At 35.0% G+C, this 21,575-nt stretch overlaps 1 protein-coding gene across 1 annotated transcript in view; it reads right to left on the bottom strand.

The window, feature by feature from the left end:
• The window catches only part of LOC103255563 (focadhesin-like), a gene marked incomplete at its 3' end in the record, with an annotated part of 146,851 nt that overhangs the window by 105,710 nt on the left and 19,566 nt on the right, over window positions 1-21,575 (bottom strand). The window contains exons 2-4 of the mRNA XM_021710188.1: window positions 8,926-9,014; window positions 6,074-6,148; window positions 3,740-3,894 (exon numbers count right to left, since the gene is read on the bottom strand). Coding sequence (XP_021565863.1) covers window positions 3,740-3,894; window positions 6,074-6,148; window positions 8,926-8,982 — 287 coding nt within the window. The remainder of the gene's footprint in view (window positions 1-3,739; window positions 3,895-6,073; window positions 6,149-8,925; window positions 9,015-21,575) is intronic.

The raw sequence follows: 21,575 nt of genomic DNA, 5'->3' as shown, positions 1-21,575 counted from the left end.
TTTTTCTCAAATTTCCTTACTGATTAAAGGAACATTTTAGAGCTCTTAAATCCATTTCTTTGTTTACAGAAGCTATACAAACTAGTTTACAATTTTTTCATGCTGCCTCAGCTTTGAACCGAGAATACTCTAGGACATCAAACTACAGTATTCCTTTGAAGAGAATAGTCTCTCAAGCAAAGCCAGACACTTTCCCAGCCACTCCCTGAAGTTTAGACAACCAGAGCATTGCAAATGTCAAGTCTTTTTCAAAGTTAGACTATACATACAGTACAGCAGGCTCTAAACCAATGTTTCTCAAATTGTGGTTGGGTTTCAGGTGGCAAGGGGGCTTCCTTACATGTTCCAAAGGAATTTTACAGACTAGGCCTGCAAAGGGCCAAGGAGCAGGCTGGAAGAGATATCCCCATCAACTTTTCCTTTCTTTGAAGCTTTCAAAATCTGTTGCAATGGTGAGAGAGCTCCACATGCTACGTTCTCAAATATCGATTCTATAGAAGACTGCTTCTTACTACGGACTTTTTCTCTCCACTTCCAACTCCTCCCCTCACCCCCAGTTCCTAAAGGATGGTAGGCAAGAAGATAGGCAAGATGGAAAGATAAAGTTTTAGAATTACTTTTCTAAATCAAAGATAAGCAATTATGGTGTGACTCTGTTCCCAAGGCACCTCTAGACTCCAATAAGCTTCTGAGCAGCATTTGAAGAAGGTGGTTTGAGTCTCCTGTTTTTAATTAACTTTGTTTTGATTCTCATTTTTAAAAATTAATAAACAGTACAAAGTTTCATCTTTGTAATTGCTACAAACCACAAAGCTCTGCTACTTGAAAAAAATAAAGTAAATGAAGAAAATCCTGTTTTCTGACAACCAAATAATTATTGCCTATACTGACAACAATAAGGAAAACTTAGCACTTATATAACACATTTTATAGGTCAATTTATTCAAAAATTAAATTGGTTAACTTCACCATTTATTCTGTATCCCTCTGTGGATAATAGGTTAGACAACATGAATATTCTCAAATAAGAATTTTTTTTTTTAAATTTCCAGCATCCTTCCATTGTTAAAATTCCTAAATTTGCTTACTTTAAAATTAAAGGTTTTCTTTCATCTGGCAGTCATGTTTATTTAGAACTTTGAAAATTAATGGTAACCCATATGTATAAGCGTATTCATTGAAGCACTGTCTTATTATAAAAGGTTGGAAATAGGGAATTAGTAAATTATGACTCATTCATAAAAATGGAATATTATGCAGCTAGAAAAAAATTAAAATGCTCTTTATGTACTTTATGAAACGAGCTCCAAGATATATTTTTTCACTGAAAATGTAAAATAAAGAATACTATGTACTAGGCTGCTATTCCTGTTTGTTAAAAAAGGAAGAAAATATATATATATATATATATACACACACACATAAAAGTGTTCTATTGTATGTTGCATAAGGTATCCTTTAAAAGACAACAAGACCTAGTAACAGCTTGGCCTCCATGGATTTAAAAAAAAAAAAAAATGTAGAAACAGGGCAGAGACTTTGTCTCATATATCCAATGTGAATGGTTTGCCTATTCAAAAAATACATGTTAAAAGTTTTTTAAAAACTAAAGTTATTGACAAATTACAATATCCACAGATGACAGGATGATACACTAATAGTAAAGCTTATACTTTGCAATTTACAATAGTAGTGAGAATTTTATACTGATGTGTGAATGATATCCCACACCAGCATAATTTTTCTAGGATTATCTTCTAGAATTAAGGTATAATCTAACCTGCTCTAATTTTACCTTAAATACACAAGACATTACCCTGGCCCCATTAGCTGCTGATACATTAACTTTTTAATATAAATAGTACAACCACACAATGCAACTAGATTTTATATTTGTAGATTTTAATTCATTTGGAAACTAATTGGGGGGGAAAAGACTATGCCATGCATTTGACTAATAAAAAGGGTAGGCAAAATCTAGGATCAATCAACAACTAAGAGAGACACACACATAAAAATCTTAACTTCTAAAAATCCTCCGCAAAACTACCTTTTTAACAAGTTATACAACAGGATCCTTCTAAAATTACTTTGTGTGTGTGAAGGGGGGTGAAGACAGGGAAAAAATGAGTAAGTTTTTCACAATAATTAAACCCTTACTTATTCACAAATGTTGGTCATCTACTAAGTGTCAAAGAGCATGCTAGATACTAAAATACAGGCTTCAAAATACACACACAAATACTATGAAGCAGTAAGCCGAACAGCTGAGAAGAGGGAAGAATCTGGGCAGAAAAGGGGATATCTGAGCTGAGCCTTAAAGGATGGCAAAGACGATGCAGGCAGAGAAAGGGAAGGAGGACCCCATGCTGAGGTGGATCACAAGCTCAGGAACAGTAACCAGTTATGGATGTCTAGAGAAGGCTCATGGGAGAAAACCCAACTTGAGCAGAAGGTTGGAGTTAGTTTGGGAAGGGTTTATATACTATGTTTAAGGGTCTGCATTATAACCACAGACTGCAAAAGAAAAAGAAAAACCACACAGTGGTACATGCCTTAGTCCCAGCTACTCAGGAGGTTAAGACAGATGTCTGGTGTGAGTCCAGGGGTTCAAGGCTATATAGTAAGCCATGATCGCACCTGTGAACAGTCACTCGAACCTGGACAATATGGCGAGACCCTATCTCTGAAAAAGGAAAAAAGAAAAGAAAAGATTCCAAAAAGTTCCAAAAAGATACAAAGATATGATCTGAGGTTCCAAAAGATTCCAAAATGATACAAAGATATGACCTGAGGGAACAGAATAAGATTTATAAAGAAAGGTTAAAAGGCCAAAGGTTATTTAGCCTAATAGACTTCAAGCCCAGGAAGATATCTTTCACAAACTGATAATACAGCTGTACTCTATCTCCACTGAAGGCAGAACAAATGACTAAGCACTCAGCTCTGATGATACTGTAATAAAACAGCAAGTAAAAAAACACTGTGAGAACAAGTAACCACGGAAAAAGGAGGGAGGCTGTGTGAGAGGTGGGGAAAAGGAGCAGAAGCCTAAGTGAATTGAAGTAGTCAAAAATTACAACTTATAAGTCAAGACAGTTTCTTGAAGTAAGAGTAGCATCTCCTTTTCAGGGAGTATTTTATAAGAGATGCTCACTGATTCATACATGGTCTTGTTTGACCATCTCAGAGTCTATTATACTCAGTCTGTAAATGGACTAAATCTGGCCATACTAAACAAATTCAAAGAGCAAATCATCATTAATTTGAAATAATCAAGGGAATAAATCACAAAAGACTTTTAAAGAAATGAGTGCTATTATTTTCTAATGCATGTACTAAGACCAAGGGCTAACCAAGTATTGCCAATACAGTGTACAAACAGTACCACTGTGAAAGTAGCATTGCTTATGGGCAATCTTCTTGCCTAAAATAACTCAGGAATTTGCACTGCAATTGTGAATTATCAGCTACTTAGCTATTTTCTTTTTTAAAAGAGCAATGACAAATTGAAGTACAGCTGCCCCAAAACTTAAGTATAGCAAATGATCACAAATTCTAAAACTGTAAGATTTAAATTAGCATGATCTTACTACTTGTGAAATATCGATTGCATGACATTTTAGGAGAAAAAAAGCAATTGGCGAGTAAAGTGACAGCTGACCCTTAATAGGGAATTAGTGAATTTATTTTCTAAAATCTTAAAGCATTAACTGATTAAATACTGAGAAAAGAGTACCTGGTCGATGGAATCAGGTTGAGTATCCCATTGAGAACATAGCTGAACTCTGCATGATCCTGAGCAACAAGTGCCACCAGACCTTCACAGCAGGTTGTTCGAACTACTACGTTGTCACTGCAACATTTCTCCCACAGCAAGTTCAAAGCAGGAGTCTGAAATCAAACCAGTGATTAAAAGACACTTCTATAGAGCAGCAAACACACACCCTCAGCCATCCATCAATGTGTAATTCATGCACAGGAGGTTAGTTTTCACATATAAAGATGATACTGTTGTCACTCTTCTTATAATAAGATAAAGTCAATTTTCTAAGATAGGTAATGAATGTGTTTTAGTAGAGCATCTCTCTCTCACCTTGGCTGCAAAAGAAGACTGGCTGCAGGCAGAGATACAACCAGAGTTCAAGCAACACAACAAAGCTAAGACTTTAACTAACCAAGAAATTTAACCAGACACCGACAGTGTCAGTATTATCAGTTTGTCTGAGTTAAACTCCAAATACGATCTATGTTTTAAGCTTTAAATGGCAATAACAGTTTCAGAAAATAATCCTACTCTCCTACCACCAACCTCTATCATCACCAACATGTACCTAACTGCCACCCACAATGCCCCTGCCACAATTTGTTGAACTCTAATGTGGGCCCAAATAAAAGAGAGAAAAGTAGAATAGGCCACCAGCAAGTTGCTCGTTCCATGGCTACCAAAAAAAGCCTAGGAAAACTGTTTGCTCAAGAAAGAGAGATGATGACTTATTCCCCTTCACACTGTGAATCCATCTTGTTTGATAGAAAAGCTCCAGAAGGGCACATAAGTAAATATAAGCTCTCATTTTAAAAACCCTATAAAAGCAGAGGTTTCAGTTTTTATAACTTTCTCAGGAAACCATGACCTCCAAAAAAAGATTCATTGCTAGCAATAAACCTATATTTGAATATATTATGGGTTAAGTCTATTTAGAGTTATATGCAGTTGTGTATTTTTAATTTAAAAAGAGAGAGAACAAATAAGTGATTTTTTTCCTTTTTTCTGATACAACTTATTAGGGAAATATATAATTTGGGGAATAAATAAGATCCCCAGTTCCCAAAGAAATAACTAAAAGAATGGAAATCGGCATTATAATGTGCCTACGTTCTCTCCCCAGCTGGCTGACAAACTTTTCAATCTTAGGATCCCACTATTAAAAGAACAATATAGTTATCAGTCAGCCACTATAAGAAGGAAATATTTCTATTTCATTTCTCCTTTTATTAAGACAGAAATTTCATACACCTATATAGACAATACCAAAGGGCTCTAAATGTCATTATTCCCATTACTAAGCCAGAAAAATAAAATAAATGAATAAACAAACTGCTGCCTCAGGTAATACTGTGTAAGCATTCATCTATTAGCAGAAGAGGAAACATTTAGTTACAGGGATTTGACATTCAATAAATCCTGGCAGTTTAAGTGAAACCACTAGATCTTCTCAAAGTACATAATGTGATTATAGGCAGGATTAGGATCAGGGTTCTCAGAAAACCTAATTTATATCACTACATACAAACACCAGATAATGCCAATTAGTGAAGTATGCCCCTACACTTACTTCAACATGTCAACAGAAGCTGTAAAGAAATGTAACTTGTTGTAGCTAATCAAAAAAAGGATGCAAGAAAAAGGAAATCAATTTATTTCTGCTGGGAAAAAAAAAATCTTATTTCCATCACTTATGTTCTCTATAGAGTGCACTTTAAAGCAGCTCTCTTAAGCAAAGTTTCCCAACCAGCATGTCAAAATATAAAACAATGATCAGCCAAAACCCAAGTGGTGTATCTCAATAAGCTGGCATTGCTTCAACTCTGAGCACTCACATGCCCTATGTGTGTAATAGAATTTTTCCTCCAGCTGTGACTATCAATATATGGCCTTTCCAACTTAGAACTCACATTTGGGGCTGACCTGAAGCATGAGAAATATCCTACACCCAAACAGAGTTACTCTGTTCATTTTTTCTATTAGCTAAAACTAACCCCGTAGAAGCATCCCTATCAATCACCTCTACAACATGACTTCCCTCATTTCACCCATATTATTTTTCACTAATGGTCATCAGAATATTCCCCTTCATCCCCTCCATGTCTCAGTCCTAGAGTCTATTCTAATAAATTTTAATTTTTTTAAATGCTATAGAATCATAGCAAATAAAAAAAAGGCAATAAAGTTCTCACAGTTCAAAATCATTTTTACTGTAACCTCAACTATGAGGGAAACAAGCCAACTGCATATGTGACCCCATTGGCAGCGATATCTGAAAAGCGTTAAAGTACAAAATTAAACACAAACCTGGGTTGTGGACTGATGAATCTTTTCTGAAAAACTATTTTCCTTTAGTACTGCAGCAATAAGATGACCTACAGTCTAAAATAACAAACAAAATTAATGAATACATTGCCTTAGAAGTTCCAAATATTTGGAATTGATATTATTTCCAAATATCAATAATAGTTGACAAGAATATGAGAATCCCAGGCAGTCAATCAGTAATAAATACAAGTTCTATTCATTGAATGTGTGCTATGTAGAAGGCACTGAATTAGGTATTCCACATAGAACTTTCAATCCTCAGAACAGCCCTCAAAGAAGACATTTTTATCCCAGGTTACCAATAAGTAAACTATAGTAAATAGAGGTTAAGAAAATTGCCAGATTTTCAGTTCAAATTACTGCTACTTAGTGTCAGAAGATAATGTGAGATAGCTTGATCCATTAAGCCACGAATGAGAAACACCACAGTTTCTAAAATCTCCTTTGTATCTAAATAAAATCTAGCATGCTTCATCATGCCTTTAGCGAAGATGAAGAAAACTCATCCCCATCTTTCTGATGATTGCCCACACATAACTGAACCAATAGGGTTCCCCTCTACCAGCAACATTCTCACTCTAGGCCATATGATTTTAAATTTATCATTTTCTCATGGGTTGCAGCCATTAAATTCAAAGTGAACTTAATCTTTCAGTCTTATAAATCTCTAAAATTTTCCCATATCTTGCTTTAATCAAAAAGCCCAAAATTAAATTAGATTCTTATATCATAGGAATGCTGATTACATGAATACATAAATATCATTACCTCCTTCCACCTCCACTTCATTCCCCCTAGTTCTTCAGCACTATCCAGCACTGCTGTCTTAGAGCCAATAGGCTAGCAACAATCACAGTCATTCTATATAGGAGGTAGAAAAAACTTGGCTACTGTAACACCTGTCCATCTTATACTTGGAACCAATGTCTGATATAACTGTGAATAGCTGTCAGTCTTGCAAAGTCTCCAGAAAAGCTAAAATTAAAAAAAAAAAACCATAGCAACTTCTCCCTCATTATTTTTCTTTTTGTATTTCACACATTGAAACTGATTTAAGACCTCAGTGCTTATGATCTCAGTTTTGCAATACCAGTCATTTATTTACATGAATATTAAGTTCAGTTCAATTTACTTCTTTCATCTCCTAGTAAGAGGGATAGTAACAAGAACTGAGAACCAGTGAATAGTTTGAGTTCCTGTTTTACAAAATATACCATATTTCATTGAATGTAAACAGCTGTCAACTGCAAGATATACCATTATTTTCTGTATCACTAAGAAAAAGGCTATCAATTAATCTATGATAAACAATGCTTCTTATAATTTAGAATTTTGATTTCATATTCATGAAAGAGTTCTTTTAGACTCATTTAGAAAACCATACCCAAGTTCACAAATGTGCAGGAAATACCTACTGCATCTCTGCCATCAATTACTAAACGCAATCCAATTTCAAACATGCTAAAATGTAATTTTAAAAAACTGTGTGTGAATCAATGAAATATGGTGCTAACATTGAACAATAGTTACAAAAGAACAATAAGAAGTATTTGCAGGGGAAAGGACACAATCACAAAAACCTAACAAAACCAATATGAAACACAATAAGGACAGAAAAATTATAGTCCATATTTAGAAAAAAGACTGACAGAAAATAAGCTTAATGCTTATACAACTCCCCACTCCCCACCAGTTTCAATTTCTCTAATATACTTTTCAATTCGTCTTCTAACAAATCAGAGATACTAGCCTAAATTGATTTTTAAAATATAAAACCCAGGGAAAAATCAGCCTATGTTGCTATATAAGTTTTCCATAACAGGATTCAAATAGATATCCTACCCTAAACAGCACATATACACATTTCATTTCATTTACTAGTAACACATATGGGCACTTCTTAATTATCTATGCTAATGAAGGGACTTCAGGCACAGAAAAATAAAATTGTGGACAGTATGCTCCAGGCCTTCATCTTCTCCTTCATGGCAAGGACCTGTAGGATATGACTCCAACCCAGTCAGGTAGAAGGGAATCTTGCATAAGGAGTGTTCTACTCCTCATGGAAGGGTTCCCCACTACCCAGCTAAGTCAATTCCCATAGCAGGCATCTCCGAAGTTAACTGTTGAAAGTATCCAAGATGCTGGACGTTGTTAAATCTTCAAGCTGGCATCTGCTGGCCTCTTAGTTTTACGCTCACAAGAAAAGTCAATAATTGATTATAATACCTTGATTAACCAGAATGCTTCTAGTCAGCTAAAGACTAACCAAAAAACTACCTTTGTTTTAACTATGTGTTTTACATATTGAAAAGTTCTCTAAAGTAAATTATCACAATCTCCTATCTTAGTAGACAGATCAAATTTTTTAATCCAGGATATTGTATTTATTGTCATTATTATAAAAATCTATATTCTTAATATTTATAGAGACATAATATATCTTTTTAAATATTAAGCTCTCATATTCTGTAGATATATAACCATTTGCCTCTGTTTCCAATAATTAAATATAGGGAAAAAAGTCCAGGCCTACAAGTTAATCAAGGTTTCATTTTTTTCTAGGAAGTATGATATTTGACAGTTCTCACAAAAGGCATTACAAAAAAAAGTATGATATATAAATAGAAGCTGAGATTGATCAATTTGAAGAATTTGCTTTCCTATGACAAATACGTATTTTCAAATTAACTTATATAAAAATTGTCTCATCAAAATAATACAATGTCTCTATACAGAACAAAACACTTAGTGTCAAAAATATAAAGTTAAATTAACAATCTACCAAAAAGGCTCATTTGCTACCATGAAGCAAAAATTAACACAATTACCTGTGATTGTATAAGAGAATTTGGAAATTCAAACCTTTTCCTGATATCATCTGACATTTTGGCTTCTCTTATGTGTATATATGCAGATTCTGTAACCAAAACAAAGGAATGCTTGTTAGTCCTCCAACTGGTTTGCACTGGTGCTCAAACTAATTATTCCTCAAATAGTATGAATATGATTCACTCCAAAGACAACGATGGAAATAAAGCATAGGACTCTGCAGAATAATCCTTGGCACAACTTCACTGACATTCAGCACTCAAATGTCTTGATAAATAAATAAACTAAAAATGATTAATAAATAAAATAAAAATGCTCAACGGCTCTTGGTTTTTCCCATGAGAGCTAATCCAGAAACAGATGAATTCACACTAAAGAAACTAAAAATAACCCCAAAAAAGTTCAACTACATATTTGAAATAAAAATTGATTATTTTATGGATCAAAACTTGTAAGGGAGAGAGTCAAACGATCATAAAATTGTTTAAACTGTGCCTCATTTTGACACAAGCTTTCATTTAAGCACTAATCCAACTGCTAGTGGCAAATGTGAAACCAAGATGAACGTTGTTCTAGAAGTATAAAAATTGATCTAGAAACACATTAAAATAGACCGCCTCTTTAAAGGATGAACAAGAGAGCAATTAGCACCAACTTTTAATATTTACATCACATTCTCATTCCTACTGGGTTCACACACAGATACAAAAAGCAAGGAAAAAGGACGGAGGAGGACAGGTGGTAAAATGGAGGCATGGAACTAATAGGAGGATTTCCAAAGGATCCTAATTTACCCAATTTCCATGCAGCACTAAACCTACCAAATTAAATTACTTTGAAACATGGGATGCTTTAGGTCACCTAATTATTGTAATTAAAAAATAAAATCTATGTTATACACTACTGTAGGTTACCTTATAAAAATAACAAGCAGCAAAACCAAGCTCCCTTGATCTCAAAAAACAAAGCATGTTGTGATGAACCTGTAGCACTTTCTAACAACAGGTTGAGTATCCCTAAACTGAAATTCCAAAATCCAAAATGCTCCAAAATCCAAAATGCTCCAAAATCCAAAATGCTCCAAAATCCAAAACTTTTTGAGCACCAACATGACACTCAAGGGATATGCTCATTGGTGCATTCTAGATTTTCAGATTAGAATGTTCAGCCAGTTTAAAGTATCTGCAAATATTCCAAAACCAAAAAAAAAAGTTTTTCAAACACTTCTCATCACAAGCATTTCAGATAAGGGATACTCAATCTGTACTTTCCTACCTTTCTTTCAAGCTAAACTCCCTGACTGGGCCATTTATCCTGGCTTTTTTCTTCAACATCTATGTCTAGCTTTACTCCCTTGAATTTGACATTCTGCAACACTAAAACAACTTGTTCTAAGATTGCAACTATTTCCCTATCTAAATCTACTCATTGCCTGAGGGAGGTCAAAATTTTTTCAACTACCCAATTGTGTCAATCACAATTGTCTTGTAATTTTCTTCTTTGAATTCCGTAATACATCATGACAGAATCTCCCAATGTATGTCCCTGGGAAACCCAGGAGAAAGAGACCTCCATGGCGGAAAAAAGTATTATGTAGGGACGTATAATCCCATCTTGAAAATTCACCTACTCATTTACAAACACTTACTAGTTGCCTCTTGTGTGTCAGGCACTGCCCTACGTGTTTGAGTTACATCAGAACAAAATAGACAAAAATCTCTGTACTCACGGAGTTTACAGTCTAGTAGGAAGAAGCAGACAAGGGGGGTACATAACATCAATAAGGATACCCAGTATCAAATCAGGAGAAGAAAGGACCAAGGGAATGCCCAAACTTTACCTGTATGATGACCACTAATCCTGAATTGTACCCCACACCTAAAAATAAAAATTAATAAATGAAGACAATAAATATTTAAAATAAGTAATACATAAAATATATTAGAGGTGATTGATAAGTGCTATTTTTTAAAAAGTATAGCAGAGCAAAGTAACTATAGTGGTAAGGGTCAGTGTCCTCTACGGAAGCTGGCTTTTGAGCCAAGTCTTAAGGGTGGAAAGGAGTTAGGTAAGTCATACAGGTTCCTGGGGAGAAGACTGTCACAGGCACAGAAAACAGTGAGTGCAAAAGCTCTAGGCTAATTAAATGCTTAAGACCTATCCTAGGAAGAGCAAAGACATGAGCATGGAGCAGAGTGAAGAAGGAAAAGAATAGCAAATCAGGTCAGAGAATCAATGAGAAGCCAAATCAGGCCAGAGAATCAATGAGAAGCCAAATAAAAGGCCTTGTAGGTCACTGGAAGAACATAAGATCATAACAGAATCATCTGAGGTAAGAAGTGGTCAGATACTGGACATATCTGAAGGCAGAGTCAGTGTGGCTGCTAATGGATTGGATAAGAGTATAGAAAAAAGAAAGGAGTCAAGGATGACTCTAAGATTCTTCATCTGAGCAACTCTATTTTTAATCTCAAGTCCTTTGGGCATTTTACTCATTAAAAAAAGACAATTTATATGTTACTTTGTACGATGGCATTTTTTTCCTAAAAGAAAATGTTGGAGTTGCCACCTTCTAAGATGGGGAATCAAGTTTTATGGGGAAGATAAGAAATTCCAGTTTGAACAGTAGATCTGTCCTAACAGATAGATCAAATTTTTTTAACCCAGGATATTTTATTGAATATCATTATTATAAAAGAGTATTATTCTTAATAGTGATAGATGGGCAGGATATATCTTTTTAAATATTTAGCTCTGACACTCTGTGTGTATATATACATAGCCATTTACCTCTGTTTCCAAAATTTAGTTATAGGCAAAAAAATGTGAGAGGGTCTAAAGCAAGACGTTGATTCAACTTTGCTTAACCTAGAGTTTATCGAGTTTATCTGGTCATGCAACCACAAAAATATCTGTCAACAGACTATACAATCAGTCCCCCTAGAATACACATTGAGAAGCACGGTCCTACTGACTCTTCCTATTCCTCTATCCACCTGGCTTCTAAAGGTCCATCTTCCTTCCTGGAGGCACTCCCAAGGCACTCTGCCTTGTACTCTCTTCCTTCATACAAATTCTCCCACAGCAACTATCACCCTCATCTAGTTCAGATCTCCAAACACTTCCATACTCTCTCTTGTGAGGCTCTAAAACACCAGAAACTAAGGATGTCAAAAACAAAACACATATTTCCTCTCATAAAAGCTGTTCTCATTTCAGTTCATTTTCCCCTAGTTCTCCAGTCACAATTTCCCCACCAAAATTCTCCAAATCCAGTCAGTCACAAAGTCTGCTTCCTCTTTCTAGCATCTCAGAGTCTACTTTGTCTCTTCATTCTACAACCATCATCTTATACTCATGCCAGCCTTACCCCAATAACCACTCAGACTTGGGGCTCTTCATACTGATTTCATCCTAGACATTGCTGTCAGATTAAATGTACAGAAATGCCACTCCCCATCGAATCGTTTTCCTGTAAAGAATGCATAGTGGGTGTTCAATTGCCTGTCAGATTAAATGCTTCCTATCAACAGTCTCACGCATTCAACTTCATTTTCACTGCTGTAGTTCTAATCTAGCTAAAACAATTTTCAAAGTGGTCCCACATGCTCAAAAATCTGCTCATCCCTAAGGGATTTCATCTATACTCTTCCTTTCCACAAAAAATGTCCTCTATTTATACGTCTACTATTTAAATATTAAATTCCTTTCACAGCACATCTCTATTAAGTCAATCAGCTACATCTAACAATAATCACCTTACTTCATACTCTGTCAGTATTATTTGAACAATATACATCAGGACTGGAAATCTTTTTTTTGTAAAAGCTCATACAGTAGCAACTCAAGTCTGCTGCTGTAGCACAAAAGCAACCATAGATAATACATAAACAATAATGGGTGTTCTCTGATAAACTTGTAATTTACAAAAACAAGTGATGAGTAGGTCATAGTTTGCTAACTCCTGATTTACATAATGACATTAAAAATTAATTTACAAAACATCTCTTTCTTATTTTAGCTAATTAATCAGTTTATTTATTTATTTATTTATTATAGAGTTGTGGGGTACAAATGAGGATTTACTATATAAGCAGGCTGCAAGCAGGTGAAATTTGGGCTTCTGGGTGGTCCTCATTCCCAGTGATAGTAGACCAGGTACCCTTTGTGTTGTCATGTGCCCCTTACCCTTCTCCCTCTTTCCCTCTCTCCCCTAGCAGCACTAAGCAACTGCCAATCCCACCCTTGTTTTACTATGATTAATGATCAGGGCCCACTTATGAGTGAGAACACGTGGTACTCGGTTCTTTGTTTCTGTGATAGTTCACTTAGTATGATGGTCTCCAACAGCATCCAAGTTGCTGCAAAGCCCATGATTTTGTTCTTCTTTATGACTGCATAATAATGTATCGTGTATATGTATCTCATTTTCTTTATCCGGTCCACTTTCAATGTGCAGCAGGGTTGCTTCCATCTTTTTGCTATTGTGAATGGTGCGGCAATAAACATGCACGTAGAGGTGTCTTTTTGGTAAAGCAATTTATGTTCCTATGGATATATTTCCAGAAGAGGGACAGTTGGATCGTATGGAAGATCAATTTTCAGTTCTTTTAAGAACCACGACACTGCTTTCCATAGAGGCTGAATAAGCATACATTCCCACCAACAGTGTAGAAATGTTCCCTTTTTTCCAGAACTATACCAGCACCTGTCATTTCTTTACATAACTGCTACATAACTTTACATAATTGCTAACTCCTGATTTACATAATGACATTAAAAATTAATTTACAAAACATCTCTTTCTTATTTTAGCTAATTAATCAGTTTATTTATTTATTTATTTATTATAGAGTTGTGGGGTACAAATGAGGATTGTGGGGTATAAATGAGGATTTACTATATAAACATTCAAATGTGGCCCTGTGCTTCTAGGAAGCTAAGGTAAATATATAAACAAAATAAATTATACCTCATTTATTATCTAAAAGACAGAAAAGTACCCTGTATCAAAGTAAACATTTTCATGCCCTTAAACGCTGAAGGAAATTTCTCACATCGGGCTTTATAAATGGAATACAGAATTACATAGTAGGTAATAGTGTCAATGATGCAAGCAAAAAGAAATGCTATACTACTTCTTAAACAAACCCTGGATAAAGCCATGGGCATACTGTAGCATATAATTCAGCAAAAATAATAAATAATAGTAAAAGAAAAAACTCAGCTAACGGGATGCAAGTACAGTTTTCTGATGACCTAATCTAACTCAGTAGAAGACAGACTTTAGAGTATCCAGAGAAGCAGCTGGTCATCAATGTGTCACAGAAGAGACTTACTCAAATATCAAAAGTGATAGAAATATGTAGAAGAAAATGTATATGTTCTCTGAGCCAGGCCCAGAATGCTGAAATTCCAATATGGCCTTGGGGACCAGATGAGCAGCTGGTTAGGCTAACAGCTTATTATAGCAGTGAAGGAGCCATCCAAAAAGATGACCTTGTCTCCAGGAGGTGGGTCATTGTGGTAAAAGCGTGCTGTTTTGTCAAAACTACCTAAGTACAAATGACAAATACCAAAGATTACAAAAGACAGCCCTAATTTCAATGTGACACTTTAGCAAATGAATGTTTTTTAACTCTATAGTAACTTTGTCTTTCCTAACAAACACCCATTAAGCATTCTCAAAAGCACTACCCAAGCTGCAGTATGATTTATTATCATCCTTGATTTGCTATCCTTGGGCTACAAATTCCAAGTGTCTTTCATCTGCTGGGGACTTATATTTCAAGGTTAATCACAACCATTTGGGCTTTCAAGGTATAAAACATCATATTCTCTTAGTAAATTTCCAAAGAAGTATGCATGCTTACATTAGCATGGGCAATGCAGCATGTGTCCTCCTTTTTTTTTTCTTTTTCTGAGAGATAGAGTTTCATTCTGTCACACTGTAGGCTGGAGTGCAGTCTACCTTATTGTTGATCTCGACTTTCTTTGGGCATTTTATACATGAAAGAAAATCAATTTCTGTATTACTTCTTATCATGGCATTCTTACTAAAAGGAAACCCATCACAATATGATCCATAAACCACATACAAAAAAATGAGTTTTTGATTTAAAAAAATTTATATCAAACTGTCAGTATGCCTTTTTTGTCTAAGTCTAAATCAGAAAGAGAATTTTCAATGAGGTCTTTAAGCGCCCAGTAAATTAAAGCATTTGTTTAATATAAGCAGTTATCATATTATCTGCCAAATTGTTTCAGTCCCATAAGAATACTTCCAAGAAAATATATCTATTCATTGCTGTAGCGAAAGAGGAAAAGATAGACAAAGCACTCGGGTTTTCAACTTTTTCAATAGTTTCTTTAGAACAAAAGATCTCTACAAAAAGAACTACAAAACTGTGATGAAAGAAAACATAGCCGGATGTGGTGGCTCACGCCTGTAATCCCAGCACTTTGGGAAGCAGAGGCGGGGGCAAGAAGCTTGCCTGAGCTCAGGGGTTCAAGACCAGCCTGAGCAACGTGGCAAGACCTCATCTCTACAATAAATTTTTTAAAAAATTAGCTAGGCAAGGTGGTGCATGCTTGTGGTTTCAGTTACTTGGAATGCTGGGGTGGAAGGATCACCTGAGCCGAGTAGATCAAGGCTTCAGTAGCCATGAGCATGTCACTGCACTCCAGCCTGAGTAACAGGGTGAAACTCCAATTCAAAAAAAAAAAAAAAAAAAGGAAGAAAAGATAGAGGACTCAAACAAATAGACAAACATCCCATGATCACGGATTGGAAAAATCAACATTGTGAAAATTATCATATTACCCTAAGTAATTTACAAATTCAACACAATCCCTATCAAACTACCAATGTCATTTTTCACAGAATCAGAAAAGGCAATCCTAAAATTCATATGGAATGAAAAAGGAGCCATAATAGCCAAAGTAATCCTAAGCAAAAAAGAACAAAGCTGAAGACATCACATTTCCTGACTTCAAATTATGCTACAAGGTTATGCTACAAGGCTGTAGTAACCAAAACAGTATGGTAGTGGTACAACAGCAGACACATGGACCAATGAATAAAAAAAAGAGAATCCAGAAACAAACCCAAATACTTACAACCAACTGATCTTTGATAAAGCAGACAAAAACATACAGTGGAAAAGACACCCTGTTCAACAAATGGTAGTGGGAAAACTCGATAGCTACATGCAGAAAAATGAAACTTGATCCCTATCTCTCTCCATATACAAAAATTAACTCAAGATGGATTAAAGACTTAAATGTCAGACCTGAAACCATAAAAATCCTAGAAAAAAACCTAGGAAAAACTCTTCTGGACATTGACCTAGGCAAAGAATTTATGACTAAAACCCCAAAAGCAAATGCAGCCAAAAGAAAAATAAACAAGTTGGACTTACTTAAACTAAAAACCTTCTGCACAGCTAAAGAAATAATCAACAGAGCAAACAGTCTCCAGAAGACGAGAATATATTCACAAACTATCTATCTGACAAAGGACTAACATCCAGAATCTACATAGAACTCAAACAAATCAACAAGAAAAAAGCAAACAGTCCCATTAAATAAGTGGACAGACAACATGAACAGACAACTTTCAAAAGAAGGTACACAAATAGCCAACAAGCATGAAAAAATGTTCAACATCACTCATCATCAAGAAAATGCAACTTAAAACTACAATGAGATCTTACAACAGTCAAAATGGCCATTATCAAAAAAATCAAAAAACAATAGATGTTGGCGTGGATGCAGACAAAATGGAACTCTTATATACTGTTGATGGGAATGTAAATTAGTAAAACCTCTATGGAGAGGTATACTAATACTATGGAGAGGTATGGAGATTTCTTAAACAACTTTAAATAGATGTACCATTTATACAGCAATCCCACTACTAGCTCTCTACCCAAGGAAACAGAGGTTGTTATATAACAAAGACACCTGCATCCACATGTTGATCCCAGCAGAATTCACAACTGCAAAGATATGGAATCAAGCAAAATATCCATCAACCAAATAATAGATAATGAAAATATGGTATATATGCATTATGGAATACTATTCAACTATCAAAAAGAATGAAATGTCTTTTGCAGCAGCTTGGATGGAACTGGAGAACATCATCCTAAGTAGGCTAACTCAAAAACAGAATGCATGTTCTCACTTATAAGTGGGAGCTAAACTAAGGATATGCAAAGGCATAGACAATAGTATAATGGACACCGGAGACTCAGAAGGAGAAGGGCAGAGATGGAGGGACAAAAAAATCACCTGTTGGGTATGATTCACACAGGAGGGGGTGGTGGGCACACTTAAAGCTCAGACAAAAACTAGTTGTACCCCCCAAAGCTAGTGAAATTTTAAAAAATTAAAAATTTTTTAAAATTGTACAACTACATACAACACAAAAATGTTTAACATCAAACCTCAAATGAAGGGCACAATCTGAAAAGCAAGAGTAAATCTAACTAATTATTATGGAAACCCAGGAAAGGGGGTCACTGATTACACAGGGCAGTCAGAGAGGTCCAAAGATCACAAAGAAAAAAAAAGTTTGACTTTGAGCACTCTTGATGACCATATGTCTATATAGGATGAGATAAAGGGCAGTCATCTAGGGGGAAGTTAGGGCTGTACAAAGTGCATTCCTAAAGCTAGTTTACATGAGCAATATGATCAGCAGACTGATTTAAAAAAATACACAAGGGGGACCCAAAAAGAAAAAAAAGGAACTATGTTTTGGAAGGCAGGCCCCTCATAGTACAGGCTTCCCCCACTAGGTAAGTCTTCTAGGACTCCATCAGCATCATTGTACCAGCTAGCATTGTTGTAAGAATCTGCATTCAGCTTCAGTGATTTTTTTTTTTTGTAAGATTCCTTCAGTGTATTTGCCCAGTTCATAAAGGGTGATTTACAAACACACCTGTCCACACTGTGCTGAGTGTTCAGTGGTTTTTTTATGAAAAATGGCATGACCCCCATACCTCACCCTCTCTACTCACCTGATCTCACCCTGAGCAACGTTTTTTGTTTCCTTGGATGAAAAAAGTACTCTAAGGGAAACGTTTTGCCAATGTGGAAGAGGTGAAGCAAAAAATGGCAGAAGCACTAAAAGGCATCAAAACTGTAGAGTCAAAAACCTTTGAGTGGAAAAAGCATCTCGATGGGTGTATTGCATCAGATGAAGAATACTTTGAAGGTGGTTGAAGTTTAAAACATGTAAGAATAAATACATCATTTTTTATAAATATATTCCATTTTGGGGGTGTCCCCCATTGCATATCTCATTCACATTAATGGCCCCTATGTCTTAAAGACATCGAATTCAACACTTATTTTTTTCTTTCTAACATTTCATTGACTATTGTGCAATTATCAGTTGTGGTGTTTACTTGGTTTCTTTCCTCCCACAAATTAAGCTATGGAATCATCAGTCTGAGGGTTTAAAACCTGTGTTTTGGCAATTTTTTTTTCTTTTTGTTTTTGTTTTTTTTTGGATGGCTTATAGAAAAGCTGTGGGCATCAACAATAAACTTGAGTTGATTTTAAAAATGTATCAAGACTAGGCTCAAGGAAATATTCTAGAGTTTCCTAGAGTTGATTGGCCCTGGCCCTCAAAAAAGGGGGAAAAATATGTCTATACTTTTCAAACACCCAGTTTGTTCTGCTGTCCAATATTTATCTCTTGTTTATTCTTCTGCCTGCTTAGCTTGAACCTACTACATCCCTGTTCCTTCATATTTCTATATAATCTCTAAGACTTGGCAGCTAGGTTCTGTTTCATCACCCTGTATTAAATCCTGACACCTGCTAGGAACTCACTCTTAGCTTCAGCTCTTGTTCAAAAATGTGCAAATCCCATGTAACATATATGCATGTACCCCTTGAATCTAAAATAAAAATAAAGATAAAGTACAGATCCAACTGCTACCCAAATTAACAGGACAATTAGAACTCTTTTAACTGTAGTTGACTCTTGAACAACACAGGTTTGAACCGTGGGAGTCCACTTTTATGTGACTCTTCTTTTGTCTCTGCCTCCCCTTAGACAGCAAAACCAAACCTCCTCTTCATCCTTCTCAGTCTACTCAACGTGGAGACAACAAAGATGAAGACCTTTATGATTATCTACCTCTGCTTAATGAATAACAAATATATTTTCTCTTCCTTATGATTTGCTTAGCGTTTTCTTCCCCTTGTTTGTTGTTAGAATACAGCATTACTACATATAACATATAAAATGTATGTTAATTGTTTACGTTATTGGTTAGGCTATTAGTAAAATTTCTGGGGAGTCAAAAGTTATATGCAGATTTCCAACTGTTCAAGGAATCAGTGACTCTAACTTTCAAATTGTACAAGGGTTAACTGTATAGGATTCATAAAAATATAAAGATCATTGGAAAATTTTAATGGAAAATTTTTAACATTAAAGCGTAAGTGCAAGAAAACAATAATTTTAATCATTATATTCTCAGGTACCACTAAGTAACATTTGAATTAAACTAAGAGTAGAAAGTACTTTTATCTTGACCAGTAATTTCAAAATCAGCCTAAAGCAGAGGGCAACTATGTGGTGGAACAGAGCCACTTGGTTAATGTAACAGAGAAAGTAGCAACTACACAATGTAGAAGAGACTGACAGCTATCTTTTAACATCTGTTATCCACTTCTTGTGTATTAACAATTAATTAACCTGAAGAGTTTCATTATACTTCCTAGCCTCAAGTATGGTTAGGTATGATCATGTAATCAAGTTCTCTCCAGTGGCATTTGAGCAGAAGTGACATGTCATTTCCAGGCCACAGCCTGCTTCCTTCAGTCTCTCTTCCCAACCACAACCAGGTCTTGGCAGCAATCCAGATTCAGTCATGTACATGAAGACAATGCCTCTAGGACTTTGTTGAAGAAAGAGAAGGAAAGAAACGTGGACCCAAAAATGATAGCTTGGTGAAGAGCTGCATACCTAGAATGCCAACTACAATATTATGTGAGAAAGAAACTTCTACCGAGTGAACCACTGCATCTGGGGTCTCCTTATCACAGTATCTAGTACTTCCTTAACTAATATAATCTACCTGACATCATCTCCTTTCCTACCCTTTTTTTTAACTGGAGAAATGAAGAAACTAAATGTCAGAAAGGTTAAAGCCAACTTGCCAAAAAGGAAAATTGTAATGGCAAAATTCAGGTGAGAATGGAGGTTTCTTGACTTCCAACCTGGTGTTCTTTCTACTGGGCAATCAAGCAATATGAGGCATGACATGCACATTCCACATCACTGCATCATGTCCCAGAAAATTTAAGATCTATAATTCAAATACTGAGAAAATGTAGGTGACTGTGAGTTATAACGATCTCACCAGTTGCCACTTACTAAAAGAACATCAAATTACAATCAAATTCCTGCCTTAACAATATAGTTCCTCTCAGTTAATATCACATGCTATTTAGAGATTTTGAAATGGGAGTCTAAAATAAGATCAAAGGCAGGAAATTCCAAGTTAGAGTTGATTGCTGTCCAGGAAAACAAGGCATTAAAGAAATAAAAACCACAAACTTGAATAATGTCTGATTGGTTACAATCTTTTCTCTAATTATTCTTGAATAATTTATTTAAAGTGACATAAGTGTATATATTCACATGCTAAGTATATAATAAGACATAGATTAAAAAATATACTTTAAAATCCAAAAGCATATTCATCTCTAGAATTTTTGTAGTAGTCAGTTTAAATCTTCAAAGAGGTCTTCAAAGTTAGCTCCTTTTTTCAATTTTTCCAGTAGTACAATTTATAAATATTGTTGCTTCACCAAAACAATAATTGCTTAAGTTGCTCGGTACACAATATTTTTTAAATAAAGATTTTATGTTCATACTAACCTTTACAGTATACTTATAATAAAATAAACACCCAATCACTTTAAAGATCTTTCAGTCAATAAATGTCTAATTTGATAGCATAATCTTCATATTCATAATCTTCAAACACCATTCAATTAACTAAAATTTAGTAAAACATCACAGAATATATGTTTTAGGTATTTACTTATATTTCCTCCCCTCAAAAATGGCTCAGATTTCGTGCACTAGTTTTCTAAAATAATTTACAAAATTCTCAGCAAATATTAATATGGTACAAAGTATATATAGTATAATGACATGACATTTGGGATTGTCTATTAATACTCAAGACTAGAAAGAAAAAAAGGAAAGACTGAATGATAAAAAAGAGAATGTCTAAATGTTGATAACAGGTACACTAGATTTCATAATTCTAGTCTCTCTATTCTTATATACGTTTGAAATTTTCCATAATAAAAAGTTTTTTTAAACCCCATGTATATGGCTAGGGGCCAAGTAGTATTCTAAACACTTTACATACTATCAACTCATTTAATCTCCACAATAACCCTGAAATAGGTACTCATATTACACATAAAGAAACTGAGGCACAGAAAAGTTAGATAACTTTCCCATGTTCACATAATAAGTGGCAGAGCTGAAATTCCAACCCAATTAGTCTGGCTCCAGCGTACATACACACATAGAAAATCCTGGAAAATACAAATTATGGGTTATTTTTATTTTTGCTTATTCCTACTTTCTAATTTTTCTATGAGA

This window comes from Carlito syrichta, unplaced genomic scaffold, assembly GCF_000164805.1.
Source record: "Carlito syrichta isolate Samal-C Ts95f unplaced genomic scaffold, Tarsius_syrichta-2.0.1 Scaffold288255, whole genome shotgun sequence".
Classification (NCBI taxonomy): domain Eukaryota; kingdom Metazoa; phylum Chordata; class Mammalia; order Primates; family Tarsiidae; genus Carlito; species Carlito syrichta.
Note: the sequence above shows the minus strand (reverse complement) of the source record. Positions and strands in the feature narration are given on the sequence as shown.